At 42.7% G+C, this 16,071-nt stretch overlaps 1 protein-coding gene across 7 annotated transcripts in view; it reads left to right on the top strand.

The window, feature by feature from the left end:
- PHF20 (PHD finger protein 20) overlaps positions 1-16,071 on the top strand; it is a 74,877-nt gene that overhangs the window by 12,490 nt on the left and 46,316 nt on the right. For 5 of the 7 annotated variants that reach the window (XM_032704626.1, XM_032704625.1, XM_032704628.1 and 2 more), the window contains exons 4-7: positions 3,028-3,079; positions 9,223-9,337; positions 15,252-15,423; positions 15,573-15,657. In XM_032704626.1, the coding sequence (XP_032560517.1) occupies positions 9,255-9,337; positions 15,252-15,423; positions 15,573-15,657 (340 nt within the window). In that variant the 5' untranslated portion in view covers positions 3,028-3,079; positions 9,223-9,254. The remainder of the gene's footprint in view (positions 1-3,027; positions 3,080-9,222; positions 9,338-15,251; positions 15,424-15,572; positions 15,658-16,071) is intronic. The other 2 variants (XM_032704631.1, XM_032704630.1) reach the window with 2 other exon arrangements.

Below are 16,071 nucleotides of genomic sequence, written 5' to 3'. Positions count from 1 at the left end.
GGGCTGGGTGCGATTTTTAATGAGGCCCCAGAGGTAACAACCCAAACCCGGACAGGCAAACAGGACTGAATACACATTTACAATGAAACTCATTGCTTCTGATGTTATGATCACATAAATATAGTAAACTAATAAAGCAATTTGGATCCCTCTGCCTGGTTTTAAAAAAAGCATCAAAACAGGCAAATAGTTCCCCATATGTGGAAATATGAACATGCTCAGATACAACATCCACGTGAATGCATCAAACAACATGGTGATCAGGGAGTTTCTATATCCAAATAGACAAATGCTTAAAATGAAATTGTGATTCTGACTTCTCTCCCTCTGCCCCACGTTGGGCGCCAAAATTGTGCTGGTTTGAAAGTTAACCAGCAGAGGAAACCGAGTCAACTCAAAGAGAGATTACAAGTCAGAATAACAATTTAATAAAATAATACAATAAGTACGACCACACAGACAAGCAACAGGCACTAACCCACAAAGCCCAAATGTACAACCCAGCACCCCGGGGTACAAACAAAGCGGTGCTACCTGGGTCCCCCCTTCAGTCCAAAGCAAAGGGAGAGGGGAAAAACCTGCGGGTGGGAGAGCTGCTGCAGTCCAGCCAAAAGTGGTAATTGTAGTCCGTCCGAGGGTGGTGGTGAACTGCAGTCTGGTTGAGAGCGATGAGCTGATGCCTGGTTGAGAGCGATGAGCTGATGCCTGGTTGAGAGCGATGAGCTGCGGTCCTCCTCTGGATCCCACGAGTGGTAAAAAGGTTCCGAAACTCCAGGTTTATATACTCTCCAGTTCAGGTGGGAATGTTCAGTCCTCCCCTCAGAGCGGGGAATTCCATAAAAGGGTGTTTAGTCCTTCCCTCAGAGCGGGGAGTTCCATAAAAGGGTATGAGGGTGCTCATTCCATAAAAGGATATGAGGGTGCTCAGGAACATCCCCCCCCACACACCTCGCAGGCCTCTACTGACAACAGTTTCTGGGAAATGGCATGGAGGGCTATAGAATACACAGTTTGGGCTATACCCATTCAGTGATGAATCGGTCCCAGCTGTTCTAACCAGGACAGCCAGTTTTACCATAAAGTCAAGTCAAGGAACCTGCCCAGGAAATTCAGTTTTTAGGAGTAAAATGGCAAGATGGTCTTTGTCAGATGACAGTGGACGTGGTCATCAAAATAGCAGTTGTGTCCCTACCAACCAGCAAGGAGGAAACACAGGCTTTCCTGGGCTCTGTGGGTTTTTGGAGGATGCATATTCCAGATTACAGTCAGATTGTCAGCCCTCTCTATCTAGTGACCTAGAAGAAGAATGATTTTAGATGGGGTCCTGAACAACAGCAAGCTTTTGAACAAATTAAACAGGAGGTTGCTCATGCAGTAGCCCTTGGGTCAGTCAGGACAGGGCAAGATACGAAAAATGTGCTCTACACTGCAGCTGGGAAGGATGGTCTTTCCTGGAGTGTCTGACAGAAAGTACCTGGGGACACTCAAGGATGACCCTCGGGGTTCTGGAGTCAGCGATACAAATGATCCGAGGCCTGCTACACCCCAACTGAAAAAGAGATCCTGGCAGCTTCTGAAGGAGATTTTGCTGTTTTCCAAGTGATTGGCACTGAAGCACAGCTCCTTCTGGCACCCTGAGGGCCAGTGCTGGGCTGGGTATTCAAAGGGAAAGTCCCCTTGGTTGCTGAATGGCACTGCCACTATGTGCCATAACTCCCATGGACAATGAGGATGGACTGCTCCAGGTACATCAGCTGTGAGCTCCTACTGCAGCCTGACCCAGTCAACAGCACCCCAGCCCTCCTGGCCTGGAAGACATCTAGGAGGTGTAGACCTCACCATCATGGGCTGAATGAACTCAACAGACATCTTGGAGGGACTGCCATTGACTGTGGAAATGCTGCTCGTGCTTGTACGTGTGTGTGTGTGTGTGTGTGTATATATATATATTTAGAAGGTGTAGGATTTGTGCGTGATGTAGATGGTATAGAATAAGGGATGGATAATGTCCTGGTTCTGGCCAGGACAGGGTTAATTTCTGCAGTAGACAGGAGGTGGCATGGCCAGGACCTGGAGGTGTATCTGTACCACCTGCTGTTATTTTCTGGGTTGGCATGGCTGGGAAGGGAACATTGACATGTGAATTGCTCACCTCTCGTGTACACTTTTGTTATGAATATTGTTGCTGTTACTGTTTGTTTCCTTATTTCATTGCTGCTTCCAGTAAATTGTTCTTACCTCAACCTGTGATCTTTACCTTTTGTGCCTCTGACTCTGTCCAGCCGCTGCAGGGGATGGGGAGCAGGAGGGGTGAATGAGTGAGTGCCACATGGTTTGGAGTGGTTTCAGTGGGAACACTGACTTGGACAATACCAGTCCTAAACCATGACAGGTTCTCTACAGCTTCAGTTAGGTAGAAACCAGGAGAAATGGCATTGGAGTGCCCAGTCTGCAGTCTAAATTGGGCTTCTGGGAACAATTCAGGTGGCTGTTTGTGCCACTCCTGCGGTGTGAGGAAGCCTGTGTGTATTGACAGGAATTGGATTTATGGATGAAGAAACTGTTCTGGAGAAACTCTTCTGGTTCGTTTCTTGTATGAGCAAAACACGGCTCCTTCTTCCACAGGATGAATGTAGTTAATCCAGCTGAGGTTGTCTTCGTTACCAGGAGAGGACTGCTTAGTTAATGGGTAGTTAGTTACTACTGCAGTACCTGGTGCACTAGAGTAGGAGTAATGGTAAAGTTACAGGTGACTTTTATTTGACAAAGGGTAAATAAATGATGGAGAAATTTGATGTGGGTGTGCACAGGGAGTATCTGTGTGTCTGTAAGGGTCTCTTTAAGTTTCTCTCTAATCTGGATCACAGCAGCCTCCTGACCTGTAATGAAATACTTCCACATTAAATTCATGTTTTAGAGGTGTTATTCTGTTATTGGGATATCGTTGACTGTAGAGAAAATATTTTTCTTAACTATGAACTACTTTTAGTCTCAGAAATCACATGACTTATTTTTCCTTTCCTTTAGTTGTACATCAGTGTTTGGAATGTTTGTGACCACATAAACAAGTTTCCTCTAGGTGAGTATAAGCATAGATCCTTGGTTTTGTTAATTGTAGCTTTTCTTTAAGCCTTTGAAGTTTTGCTTTAAAATTGAGGTCTTTCGTAATTCTTGCAGAGGTACTGTGGGTAATATTTATCTACATTAAATTCTTACATTCTTAAAGACTGCGCATTTTCAGTTGAAGGAAAAATGGGAGTCTCTTTAAAGTAGGTTTCCATTAGTGTTGCTTTATTTAAGGAAAAACTTGCTTTATTTCATGTGACTCAAACCTTTTTTCAAAATGTTTTTGTTTGTTTGGTGTTTAGGAATGTTTGTCTTTTACCTTTAGTGTGTTACAGGGAAAAAAAGGGGAAACCAGGACAGCTAAATAGGACATGATCAAATGACTGAAAAGAATTATTTTCAGTAATTAGTATTTATTTCTTTAATTGCACTTGGTAATTCAAATCGATTTTATTATAGGAAATTTTTTTTTTTCTGTTCTGCTAAATTGCTCATATTCATAATTTCTGCTTCCATTTTGGTCTGTTGCAGTTTTCACAACCAATTTGAACTGAGCACAGTTACATGAAATGTTGCTGAGGGCATGAAAATTACATTCTCTGTGTCCTGTAATCTTAGGGAGAGTGTGAGATCTTGCTCTGGGGAGGGTCAGTCATGTAACACCTTTTCAGTTTTGTCACTGAGCACTTTGAGAAAGTCTTGGTTTCTGCCTGAGGAGGAGAGCAAATGTAGATTTTTACTGGTGTCAGTTCTGTTAACCTGCATGTATAAACTAGAGGAAAAGTAGGAGTCTGAAATCCAGTCTGTTTTACGCTTTCAGGGAATGTTTCAGTGTTGTACAGCATTCTTATTGTGGAAATACTAAGTGTCAGTTCAGGAGCCAGTGTCAGTGTTGAGTGGCTCAGAGTTTGCCTGTGTAGTTGTAAATTGAATCTGGGAAGCTTTTAAAGCAAGAAATGAGTGCTGGTGAAGATCTAGTTGAGGATCTTACATTGTGCAAATAAGAACTGCATATACTCCAGTGTCGTGTTTGAAATGTGTCTTTTGAATAGGAAAAGGGAGGTGATGCAGTATTCCTTGGAATTTGTTCCAGTGTCAGAAGGTCTTCCTGCCCAGTTTGAATCTTTCTTATTTCTTCTCCCGTTGCATTAAAAAACAAACAAACAAACAAAAACCAACAAAAAACCAACCCCAAAGCCAAAAACTTGACTAGAGATCTGAGGTATTGTGGTTCGAAACAGTGTGAAGGACATCATCTGATGTCCTGAAACAGAGTCACCTGGCTGTGAAATGGTACCCAAACAGAATGGGCAGGAACGTAGACATCCTTGGATGGATAGCTACCCTAAGCTGTTCTTGGGGTAATGCTTTTAACAGGTTTAATATCTGGTTTTGTGTGTAGGGTCAAATACAGTGAGGCGTACTTCGTGGTAGCAGTGCTGCAGTAGTCGAAACCTGGTAAGCAGAGGTTGTTTTGTGTGCAGGCAATAAAGGCTGTTGCAATCAGCTTCCCAAGTCAGTGCCAATACAGTTTGTGGTATTTAAGTGTTTGTGAGACTTGCACATAGTCTTCCTAAGATGCCATGAGGACTGTATAATATAAATGGTGTCTGTAGATCCTGTTTTGCAGTCTGACATCATGGCTTTTCTCCTGTAGGTGTGTGGGTTCAGCACAGCATGGCTGTGGCCATCCACCTGCAGGGTGTTCCGACTGCAGTGGGGACCATACACTGCTCTGGAGTCCATTCCCCCAGGGGGTGGGCATATTGTAGGGGTAAGGCTTTGGAGGTGTGAGGCTGGTGTCATGTGTGCAGATGATATGAGTAAAAGGTCAAAACTGACTATTGCAGAGCAAAAAAAGTCCTGATGTTCAAAACGCGAATGGACTTAGTCCTGGGCAGTTTCATACTGGGCATGTGGGTATGCCAGCAGATTTGGAACACTGGGGAGGATGGCAAAGTCAGCTTAGGCTTTGTGGGAATCAACTGCGAATGTGTTTTGCCCTAGAAGGAATCAAAATAAGCTTGTGTTGCTTGTGTAGGAAGGGCAGTGCTGCCTGCAGTACCCGGGGCAGTTCCACGTGTGCTGCATCTCCAGGGAACACAGGACAATCTCTGGCTAGTTGCTTTTACTCCCTGGTTTTGCTACTGCTTTTTATTACTGTCCTACCAGGTAGTCCTGCTGAATCACCACTGAGGTGCTGAGTGCCTCATAGGAACTGGAGCTTACCATCCAGAATAAAACTGAAATTTTCAATGCAAAGTAGTTCTATATTTATGCAAACTGTTGAAGTTTACTGTTCTCTTTTATCAGGTTTGAGAACTGTGTTTGTTTTTTCATGGAGTTCCTCTTTTTTTCTCTCTATTGTATCCTTATGATAGAGGGAGGGAAATCCCTGGGTTTGGTGTGGATGCACAAAACAATGAAGGAGATAAGAGGCTGAACTGGGGGAGGGAACTGCATTTCTTCTGAGCTGCTTATGAAGCATTGGATGGAGACCATACAAAATTTCAAAGTGGGACTGATTTCAAGGCAGGGCTTTTGGTGTGATACTACGTAAGGAATGTTTTAATCACTCAGCAGGCATTTGGAAAACAGTCTTTGCCAAGGTAGGTGTGGTTTGGAAAAGGCTGCAGTGATTCTGCAGTTTCCAGAGAGAAAACAGTAGAGGCTGTTATTAGTGAGAGTTTGCCATAACTGCTTGGGTTTGCTCTATATGATAATAGGAAACATTTCTTCAGTTTCCAGAGGAACCCTCTTTTATTGGAATTTGGTGATTTGTCAGGTTTGGGGCTTGGCACTGACAGCCTAAAGCTGGAGAGAGTAAGAACAGCTACAGGTGTGCGGGACCTGCACTGTTAGCAGAGCAGAAAGCTTGTTTTAGAAGTCAAAAATTGTGACCCCTGAAGGGATCAATATTAATGTAAGCGTGTTCTCTTCTGCATTGCCCTGACATAAACATGCTGTCTGACTGGTACCTCATAGTATCTGAATACTTGACTAGCCTTCAAAAGTTAAATTCCCTCACGGTGACTTTTTGATGGGGAAGAAAAGACTTACCCTTGTAGATTTAGAAACATTTGTGTTGGATGTAGTGACTTGTCTAAACCCTCAGGTGTTTTTTCCTGAAACAGATCTAATCTTTATAGTGAAATAAGTTTTGGAGAAAAGCCATACAGTTCTCAGGGTAGGCTGAGTGACTACCCCTTGTTTTAATCATGGTCGTGAGCACACAAGAAAAATATATTCTCAGAGTTACCAGAGTGGAGAGCCTGCTTGTGTCCCATTTTAGGTACTAAGTCAGTACAAATTGATTTTCTGATGAAGAAAATTTTAGAAGAGATGTTTTGGTGAAGTGTTCTTATTTCCAAGTTGTAACTATGGCTGTGTCTGATCTGTGTGGGGTTGTTGGTTAACCTCTTGTAACATGGTTCCAGGTTTTTAAGTAGGCTTTGCAGGAGAGGACAGAGGCTAAAACATAACATCTCCAAGTAGAGGCAAGTCCCTGTGTTCAGTGCTGGCTCCCTGAGCAGTGAGGTTCTGCGCGTGGTCGGGGTCATGCTGCTGAAGTGCCGGTTGGCGTTGCCTCTTGCTCTGGTTTGTGCAGAGCCATGAGATGGCTCCCGGGGAAGGTCGGATCTCCTGGTTTCTTACCCTAAGGCCATGTGTTTCAGGGTGAAATGGTTCACATCCTCCAATGAGTAATTTCTCTCATGTGATGTTCTACCAAGTATGTGTCTGGTTGAGGAAGCTGTTCCTGACATGGGCTGCCAGTGGAAAAGCCAGCCTGCTTTCATGGCACGCTCGTCACGAGGACTGCTGGGTCATAGTGCACACCAGTGGTAGGATGTGAGAGAACCCAAAGCAGCCCAAGTTTCCTAACTTGGGAGGGGAGAGGAAAGAAGACTTTGGAGGAGGGGGTAGTGATATGAGATTTTTGCCCGTAGAGGTTTTTCCTCTCTTTCAGCTTTGTGGTCAGCTGCCATGTAACAAGCTTATCCAGGCTGGTGAAGTGCAGTGTGTGTGTGCTGTGACTAATGCTGGTCAATGTTAGCTGACTCTAGCTGTGTTCAGATTTTTTTCATGGAATCTGTAGCTTCTGTAAATATGATTAAATGGCATTGGCTGTTTTATCAGATTTTCTTTTAATTGTGCTACTTGTATTTTTTTAAATATTTAACCGAAACTATAGTAAGACCTTCCTCACCAAACTTGATGTGTTTATATAGGCCCTATTGTGTAAGATCCTGTTTCTGAAGTCAGGAGAGGTGTATGCTCCTCTCCAGCTCCATGTAGGTGAGCTGAGCTGAGTCCCCTGTGTCCACGTGGCAGCTCTTACTGAAGGGGACCACTGCCATTGCTTCTGGGAGTACGTTGGCTTGCCATGTCCCTCCTTAGTTAAAAGAAAAATATGGGAAAGAATCGTCTTGCAGATGTCATTTCTTCCACAAGTGTTAAGCAAAATGTGTCTGCTCCATATTTGGAGGCAGGAAGTTCCATCGCTAGCCTAAGAAAGGGGTATTTTTATGATGTAAATCTGCAGAAAAAATAGTGGATGTTTGAGTTGTGGGTGGATAAAACACTTAAAAATAAAATGTAGCTTTGCACATGCTGCTTAGCTTTCCTTTTTGTTTTAATTATTACATTCTAATGCAAAATAAACTGTAAAATCCCAACCATCCTAACTTTTTCTTGATTACCTTTCCCAAATAAAAGTTACGGACTCCCGCTCCAACCTTTAGAAGACTGGGCTGATTCAGATTCATGCTGTGTGAACTCAGTCTGTTATAAGATGCTCCAGAAAAGTAACTTTCAGTTCCTAGGTGGCTAGAATGTTTTATCTTTTGGTGTGAATTAAGCTTACAGGCAGTAGCATTTTTTTCCCATCCCCTTGCAGGCTACTTTAACAGAGGTGAGGATCAGTCTAAAAGCAGTGCTTTAGAGGAAGGCAGCAGAGGAGCTTTTGGTGGAGAGGTTTCTTTGCGGTGTGGTGGTTGTATGGAGGTGGTTGGGCTGCCTCGGTGGCCAGGCCTTGGCAAATGGCCTGGCTTACAAAGTGTGGTGAAGGAGTAGCTTTTCCCTACCATAGCAGCTTTATGACTTTCCTAAATATCTTTGGTTTCTGAACCACACTTGAACTTAGAGTAGTTCTTCACAATGTCAATCCTTTCATAGATGCAGCTCAGTTGATACCATTGCTGTTTATGCCCTGTGTGAGCCAGAATGCTGCTGCTTATTTGTGTGCATGTTCCTTGTTCTTGTAGTGTAAGACCGGATGGTTTCTTATTTTAACTTGCATCCGTTTTGTCCATCTTTAATGGAATCTTGAAGATACAGCCTTACTGTAAGGATGATGCTACTGAATAAAACTTATTTGTGATTTTTTTGAATCTTGTGAGCTTGAAGACTGCAGGAATGGATGATGATTTGTATCTTCTAATTGTGGGGAATGACTGACAAAAATTCAGGAAAAATAACACCTGAGCAGGCTTTCCACTAAATGTACTTTGAAAGAAATTACTTTGGCAAGATTTCTTAAACTTTTGTATTAACTGTTGGAAACAAATCTTAATGAAGACTATTTATATTTTCCGGTTAAAATGGTGGAGGAGTCGGATGAAAGCAATGCAAATATGCAAACAGTATAGACAGTCTTCTAAAATTGGTTAAAGAAACGACGTATTTCTGATGTCTTTGAACTCTATTGCACTTGTAGTGATGAAGCGACCTAGTGTTCTGGAGTGTTGCGGTAGCTGTTGAAAGATTGTCATTGTGTTTGTTTTTGCCCACTTCCTGTTTACTGGATTCCTTGTTTTCATCAAAACCGGGAGGGGGGAGAGAATATTACGAAACTTCTATCTCAGTTATGAATAAACATTGGGTTGCATGGTTCTTAATCGACCTGAAACTTGGACTGATGGACAGAGGTTGAGCTTCACTCTTTCATGGTCCAGTAGCTGCCATTTTGAACACATTTTTGGAATGATTCTGCACACTGTCACTTGGGAACCCTTATTTAAGACATAATTGCCCCCATTACTTTCTGCAAACCAAAATTACAGCAGTCCCTTAACATCTAGCTTCTGGGAATTATAGTGCATAAGCTTATTTTGTATATGTCTTGATTAGTGATTGATATTTAATTGCATTTTTCAGGGGAATAAAATCAGCAGTGTTGATATTACAAAATGACAAAACATCCTCCGAATAGAAGAGGGATCAACTTTGAGGTGGGAGCCCAGTTGGAAGCCCGTGACAGATTAAAAAACTGGTATTTTTTTAAAACCATTCATATTATATTAACTTTAAGTCTTTAATATCTTAAACATTTTGTATTGGTACAATATTTAGAGTCCTAGTCATTGGTTTGTAGGAAAGTAGTTAATTTATAAAAGTTTATATACCAGTGGTTGAAATGGGCGATAGATGTTACTGTGTTGTGCTGACCCTTGAGAAGTGTCTGGTGCTGTGTCTGGGAATAGGGCTGCTCCAAAATCTAGTTGGACTTCACACTCTTCTTCTCCTGAATTCACCCTTCAAGTTCTGTGCTGTACACAGACTGCAGAGCAGATGTTATGGAAGAATAAATTCTTTGCAGTAAAAAATACCCAAGGCAGTTCCTCACTGCTTCCTTTCCCAGTGCTGTTGTGAATTCATAGGCTTTAAAGTCTGATTGAATGTAGTGGCCTGTGCTCCTGTGAGGGTGGGTGGTGGGGAAACATATTCTACTCTAACAAAGTCTGCTCTGGAGCCTGTGTTGCAACCCTCATCTGTGACAAAAAGCACTTTCCTTGACTAACCACTGCAGTAGGAAGACAGAAAAGGACCTAAAAGCTTCTTGGGCTAACTTTGAACTTTGTAACTCTGTCCATTTCTGGTAGTCAGCTCAAAACTTGGCATTTAGTAATTCTCAGTGAATGAGGCATGCAATGAAAATTGTTAGAGTCAAAAGACCTCCTACAAGAAATAATTTGGTTTTAGCTCCTGTAGATAACTTCTCTTTCCAGAAATCAGTTATAGTTGACCTTTATTGAGGAGTCTGTGTGAGACATGACTGTACTTAAGGCTCTGGGACCTGCCTATAGGCTAAGTGTGCAAAGTCAGTGTTGAAAACCATGTGGACATCTCAGAAGGATGGAACACTGCCTTAGACATAGGGAATTTGTTCCAAAATATTCTGGTTGCATGCAGAGTATTTCTCTATTTTACAGGTACAGGGGGATTGGCATTGTGAAAATGAGTAAACGTAGCTCTTTCCATAAAGAACATGAGTATGAACACTAAATCATATTTACATGTTAATTTGGCTTACCTGTGTAACCCAGAGTTGCATAGGTAAGCACTGATCTGAATCTGCCTGCATCTTTGGTATTCTTGAATTTTGTTTATACAGTAAAAACAAGCAGTCAGGGCTACCCAAATGAGATCTCTTAGCCTGTCTCTGCTGTAGGCTGATTCAAGATGCAGTTTGGTATAGCTGGTGTTTGAGGAAGGCTAATAACTCGTGTCCGTGACTGTTATCCTTCTGACATGTTTGCACAGCCACTGTCTGAGTGTGGGTGTACGCAGCTCTTGCATGGGAAAACTTTGGGGGGGAATTCAACAACCTGCTTTCCACATAATCCTTGGCCTAAATTTGAATTTTGGATATGCTGAATGTCCAAAACCAAACCATGTTCTTTGGGTTTTGGAAACACTTGATTTTAAATGGCTTGTCTTACACAGAGTGCTTTGCAGCTCTGATGTTACAGCTTAGTTATGAACTCTCCAGTTGTGAAAGCTTTCATTTGCTTGCTAAGCTTTGAAACCTGGCTTGTGTGTATTTCTGTTTCCAGGGTTTCTGAACCGTAATTTGTGAGAGCTGGGGGCTTATTTTCTCTGAGCAAAAATATCAGTGGTGTCAGGCTGACACAACTCCTTGGTGTGGGTTTGTAGAGGACAGCAGACTGCTCTTTCCCCTGCCGTGTTCACCTGCCCCTGTGTGACCACAACCAGCCTGTGGTGTGGTTACAGAACTTTGTTTGCTGACACTTACTTTTCCCAGTGCTAGACCTTTGGAGGTTTAATTCTCCTGTTTGGTCAGAGGGCTTTGATTTCTGTGCTCAGTACCAAACACATCTGTCAGTTCATGGGCCACTACTGCTGCTCAAATGGCAGTGGTGCTTTGGGAAGTGCTTCATTTCAGAGCCCGATGCACCTCCCTTTCATGGCAGTGACTTGTGCCCTGAATTGCTAGTTCAGTACTTTGAGGGTGTTTGGATGTGATGCCAGCCCTACTGAAGAAGAGCAGACTGTGTGTGCACCAGCAGAGTAGTCAGTGTGGGGTCTGCTCCTTGCCGGAGTGCAAAGTGAGTGTTGCAGCTGTAGAGCTCATATTGGAGGTTGCTGTGCTGTATTTGGAATTGCAGCATATTGGAAGTGCACTTCACTCCCTGGTGCAGTTGTCTGTCACCTCCTATACTCAAACTCCAGGGAGTACAGTGAGTACTTCTGATTCTTAGCTTAGTTCTTAGGGCTTGGGTTGATGCATCAGAGTTGTCATGAAAGACTCGTGACAGTGTCTGTTGACCTCGAGGTGCTAAAGGAGGAGAGCTCTGGCCATATGGAGGTGCCCCTGTGCATGCTGGAAGGTCTCCTAGTACATAGTGCTGGAGTTAAGAGGGTGGAGGAGTGGGACTGCTCCAGTAGGACAGTCCTGCATGGACAGATCCCAGAGGGGGTTGCTGTAGTGATGGACATGGACACGCTGTCCTGGCTGAATTGATTTCCTGAAACCTTTTACATAGGATCATTTAAACTCTTCAGTGCTGGCTGGCTGCATCCTCTCTTACTAAGAAGACAACTGCACTGGTTACCTGTAGCAGGCAGATAATACCATCTCTTGTGTTACCTTATTCTAATGACACCTCCCAAGTTTTTCTGTCTGTTGTCTGAGTGAAATGGATATGAAGAGACTTTTGATTCTGGTTAGGGCTCTTGAGTGTTGAAACCAGATTAGTATTGTGAGAGTGTGGTGTACCCTGTTAAGATTTAGATTGTCAGTCCCATGAGTTTAATTGTTCATGCCGTCAGGAATTGCACTCAGTACTCGAAATGATGAACTCCCATGGCTGTTGTCCTTTGCAGTACTGGTTCTTCCTTTCCTCTCTGCGTTGCTTTGACTGCACTAAACTTGTCCCTTCCCAGCTCCAAGGGAGTGGGAGTTAATAACAGTTCTGTTTTCCTATATAGATAGGAAAGAAGAATGGAGATAAACTAGTCCAGGGAATTTCCAGATATTTACCTCTTCCCAGAGGAGAGTAGTTTTACATTTGTGTCTGCCATAAACACATTTTCATACTGTTTGCTGTGCTTTGACAGCCATGATCTGAAGTGGCCAGTCATTGCTGACTGTGATCTATTGAGAGTTACGTTCTTTGAGTTTTTGATTGTCACTTGGGTTCTTACAAAACTAATGCCAGCAATTTGGGCATCTTAAAAGGTTTTCCCTTACTGTTTAGCCAGTTCCTAAGGCCTTGAAAGGTAGAGCTCACCAATCCTTTCAAATTGAACTGGAAAACTGCTTGTTTTGCCCTCCCAGTAAATTGCAAGAAGTCATCTCTGATTTCAGCTTGTTTTTCACAGTGTTTTAGATAAATATTCAAATCAGTACCAGTTGGGGATTTCTTACCCAGGATCAGTTAGCTGCCTTGAATACCCATTGAGTCAGCTGAATGCTTCCTTTGTGGTTTGGGGGAGGATGTGTTGTGCCGCCCTGGACACATGGCTTGTACTCTCTTTTAGGCCTTAGCCAGGCTTCAGCTATTGGCCTTTCACTCTGTGTGTCCTCCCAGAGTATGTTGTTTTTGATAAACAAGCCTGAATTTAAGTTACCTCTACCCCTTGACATGTTCACAGGCCTTTTGGAGGATGTGTGTGGATGTACTCTGTTACTCTTCTGTAGAGATGAGGGAACACTTGTACCTCCTGACACGGTGTGCTCGCTCAGTGCTGTGAAGGGGTGCAGGTGTGGGAGGAAGGAAGCTTGCACTGTCAGTGTGTGGTGCTCAGGGCTGTTGGGAACTTGTGAACCTTTCTGCTTTGTTTTGAAGCTGCCAGTGCTGTCATCTGAAAGGAAGGTGGTATTGGGGAGGGGGCTGTCAGAGTTCATGGACAGATCTAGCACAGGTTCTAGCAGGTTACTATTCCAGTCGAGAGCACTGAACAGACATTAGCCGATGTTCATTGCTTCAGAAAGAGAAGATTTGTTGAGGCTTTGCAGCATGTTCTCCAGGAACTGCCTGGGAGCTCTAGTCCAACCACACTAACTTAGCCAAACTGAAATTTGGTCTCACTGTCAGGTATGTTTTTCTTGATGGTCTGGACTCCCATCAAGGAGTCTTTAGAAGGTGAGGTGGGATAAGTGCAGATGGCACTGGTGTGTGGTTCTGGGATGATGGTTCCAGAGGAGAAGGTTCTCCTTTTTACCGCATCTGAAGTGGGGAACAGTCTTGCACTGTGGACTTAGTTGGCTCTTGTCACTTGGGCTTGTCTCTCCTCAGTGGGAGACAGTGAATTGTGTTTACCAGAGATAGTTATTTGCATGAAAGGGATTATCTTGATACTGAGTCAGTACTCTGTCACTTTTATCAGCTTCCCTCTTCATCTTTGAGAACTAGACAAGTCCCAGGCCCACTGCAGTCCCGATGGCTACTCTCTTATTGAGAGGACCTGAGATTTCCTACCTGGTTTTGCTGTGCTCAGATTGTAGGGAATGGGATACTGATTTTTGTCATTACCTGTACTTAGTGATATTCAAAACCAACCTATGTTTAGTGGAACTACTTTGTGACTCTGACTGTTGCCCCCTCATGAACTTGTGCAGGGCAGTGCTTGAGGTCACCTAAATATGAAACACCTTGACTGTCACATGAAGGAAGTTGCTTCTTTTCTAGGAACCTGGTAGTGAGTTAGAGATGTCCCTGCCATGAGTATCTTCCATTTGACTTCCTCTCCTCCACAGCCTTTGCTGCATGTGTTTTGGGAATACACTGGGATGAACTAATGGCATTGTTTGAGGCATGTGGCACTGAGTGTTAAGCAGAGCCTTAGTCTGTGGTTGCAGTGTAAGTGTCTAGTGTGGCTTATTTGTATCTCTTTCTAAACAAATCATGACTGGATGTGTCTCACATCTGCTGGAGGATTTCAGTTGTAGGTAGCTTTGCTTTTCCTGTGTGTAGGTAGGGTTGTAGAATGGTAGCCTGGGTTGCATTTAAGTCTTAATTCTGGCGTGTCTGGGCTTTATTGTGTAGTATCAGTCTCCTTTTGAGATGCCACTTCTTTCTACCACTTGTTCTATCTTCTAAGTGTGGCTTACCAGGTAAAGAATACTTGTGGATTTGGGTTTTGTCTTCAGCCCTTTGTTCAGAGTTCACTGAGACCTTGCCTTTCTTTCAAAATACTGAAAACACCAACAAGTGGAAATTTTCTCCTGGTGTTATTGTGGAGAGGAAAACATTGGTACTTGGGATGTTATCTTCAGTTGGGGTAGTGAAATATGCTGTGATTCTGAAATACTTGTTGAAGTTACAAATTACCAATGCAATTTAAAGAAATACAGAGTTTACAAAGTCTTCCTGATCAGAAACATTTGAATTTGACTCATCTCAGTTTCCTCTGCTTCTGAGAGATTTGTATTTAAAATCCCAGGACTTTGCAGATGAAATTTAACTTTGAGAATTTAAAACTTAGATTAGGTTTAGTGTGCCTGCTGGGCTTTTGCTGTTGCACTGGGAAGATGATTCATGATGCCTGTTGATGGATATCTGGGAGAAGTGAGTGCATTGACCCCCAGGTGTTATTCTTGATAAGAATGAGCTAAAGCTTTTAGTTTTGTAAAATGTGAAATATCTAGGTGGGGAATGTTTTTCTGACTTTTGGATCTCTAATTACATTTCTTTTTCCACCCCAGACTAAGAACTCCTTAGTTGTCTCCTTTTGCTGCAGCCAACGTTTGCCTTTGCTGTTCAGTTTGGGGTTTGTTCTGTGCTTTGCTCAGTCATTTTGTAGCATCTTTATCGCTTATACAATTGATACATCAAATTAATAATAAGACTGGAGAAGCTAAACCAAGCTCTATTTGTATGAAGTGTCTGACACAGCTTACCTTACTCTTAATTAAAGTATTTTAATCTACCTTTGACCAGGTATCCAGCTCACATTGAAGAAATTGATTATGAAGAGGGAAAAGTACTTATCCATTTCAAACGCTGGAACCATAGATATGATGAATGGTTTTGCTGGGACAGTCCTTATTTGCGTCCCTTAGAGAAAATACAGTTAAGAAAAGAAGGATTGCATGAGGAGGAAGGTTGTGCAGTAAGTAGAACTTACAGGACATTTGAGTATGTAGCAGTTTAATGTGCGGCTTCTTTTAAATATTGGAAGGCTGATAATTGTAATGTTTTAATGAAGTTATATGTTTCAGTAATTCTCAGATGAAGACACTTTTGACTCCTGTCTTGCAGGGGTTTCACATCAATGACCAGGTGTTGGCGTGCTGGTCTGACTGTCGCTTCTATCCGGCCAAGGTTACTTCTGTTAACAAAGATGGTAAGGACTTGTTTCTGGGTTTTAATGGTTGTTAGTAATGGATTTCTAATTGTGTTGGGACCTCTTTGCTTAGGTGGAAAGGTAGTACAGCAGACAGAAGACAACAGTGGGAAATTGTATTTTCAGTTATGTGTTCGTCTGCCATCAACTTTTTCAGCCTCTTGTCCTGTTTGTGAGATAAAACCTTTCTGCTGGGATATCCAGTCAGTAATTTTTTTAAGTATATATTTGAGAGAAATTATTCCTTAAGTTTGTTGTCAAAAGATGCATGTAACTGCAATAAAACTAGTGTCAGAGCTGCAAAAGCCCTTTAAAAACCAGAGGGGATGTGGAGAGGAACCATGAAGGACTTATTCTAGTGCTGGGCTTACTTTAGGTTGACTGTGTAAGATCAAGGAGAAAATGGCTGTGTAA

Source organism: Chiroxiphia lanceolata, chromosome 17 (genome assembly GCF_009829145.1).
Source record: "Chiroxiphia lanceolata isolate bChiLan1 chromosome 17, bChiLan1.pri, whole genome shotgun sequence".
NCBI classification, from domain to species: Eukaryota; Metazoa; Chordata; class Aves; order Passeriformes; family Pipridae; genus Chiroxiphia; species Chiroxiphia lanceolata.
The sequence above is the reverse complement of the archived record's forward strand: the minus strand, read 5'-3'. Positions and strand labels throughout refer to the sequence as shown.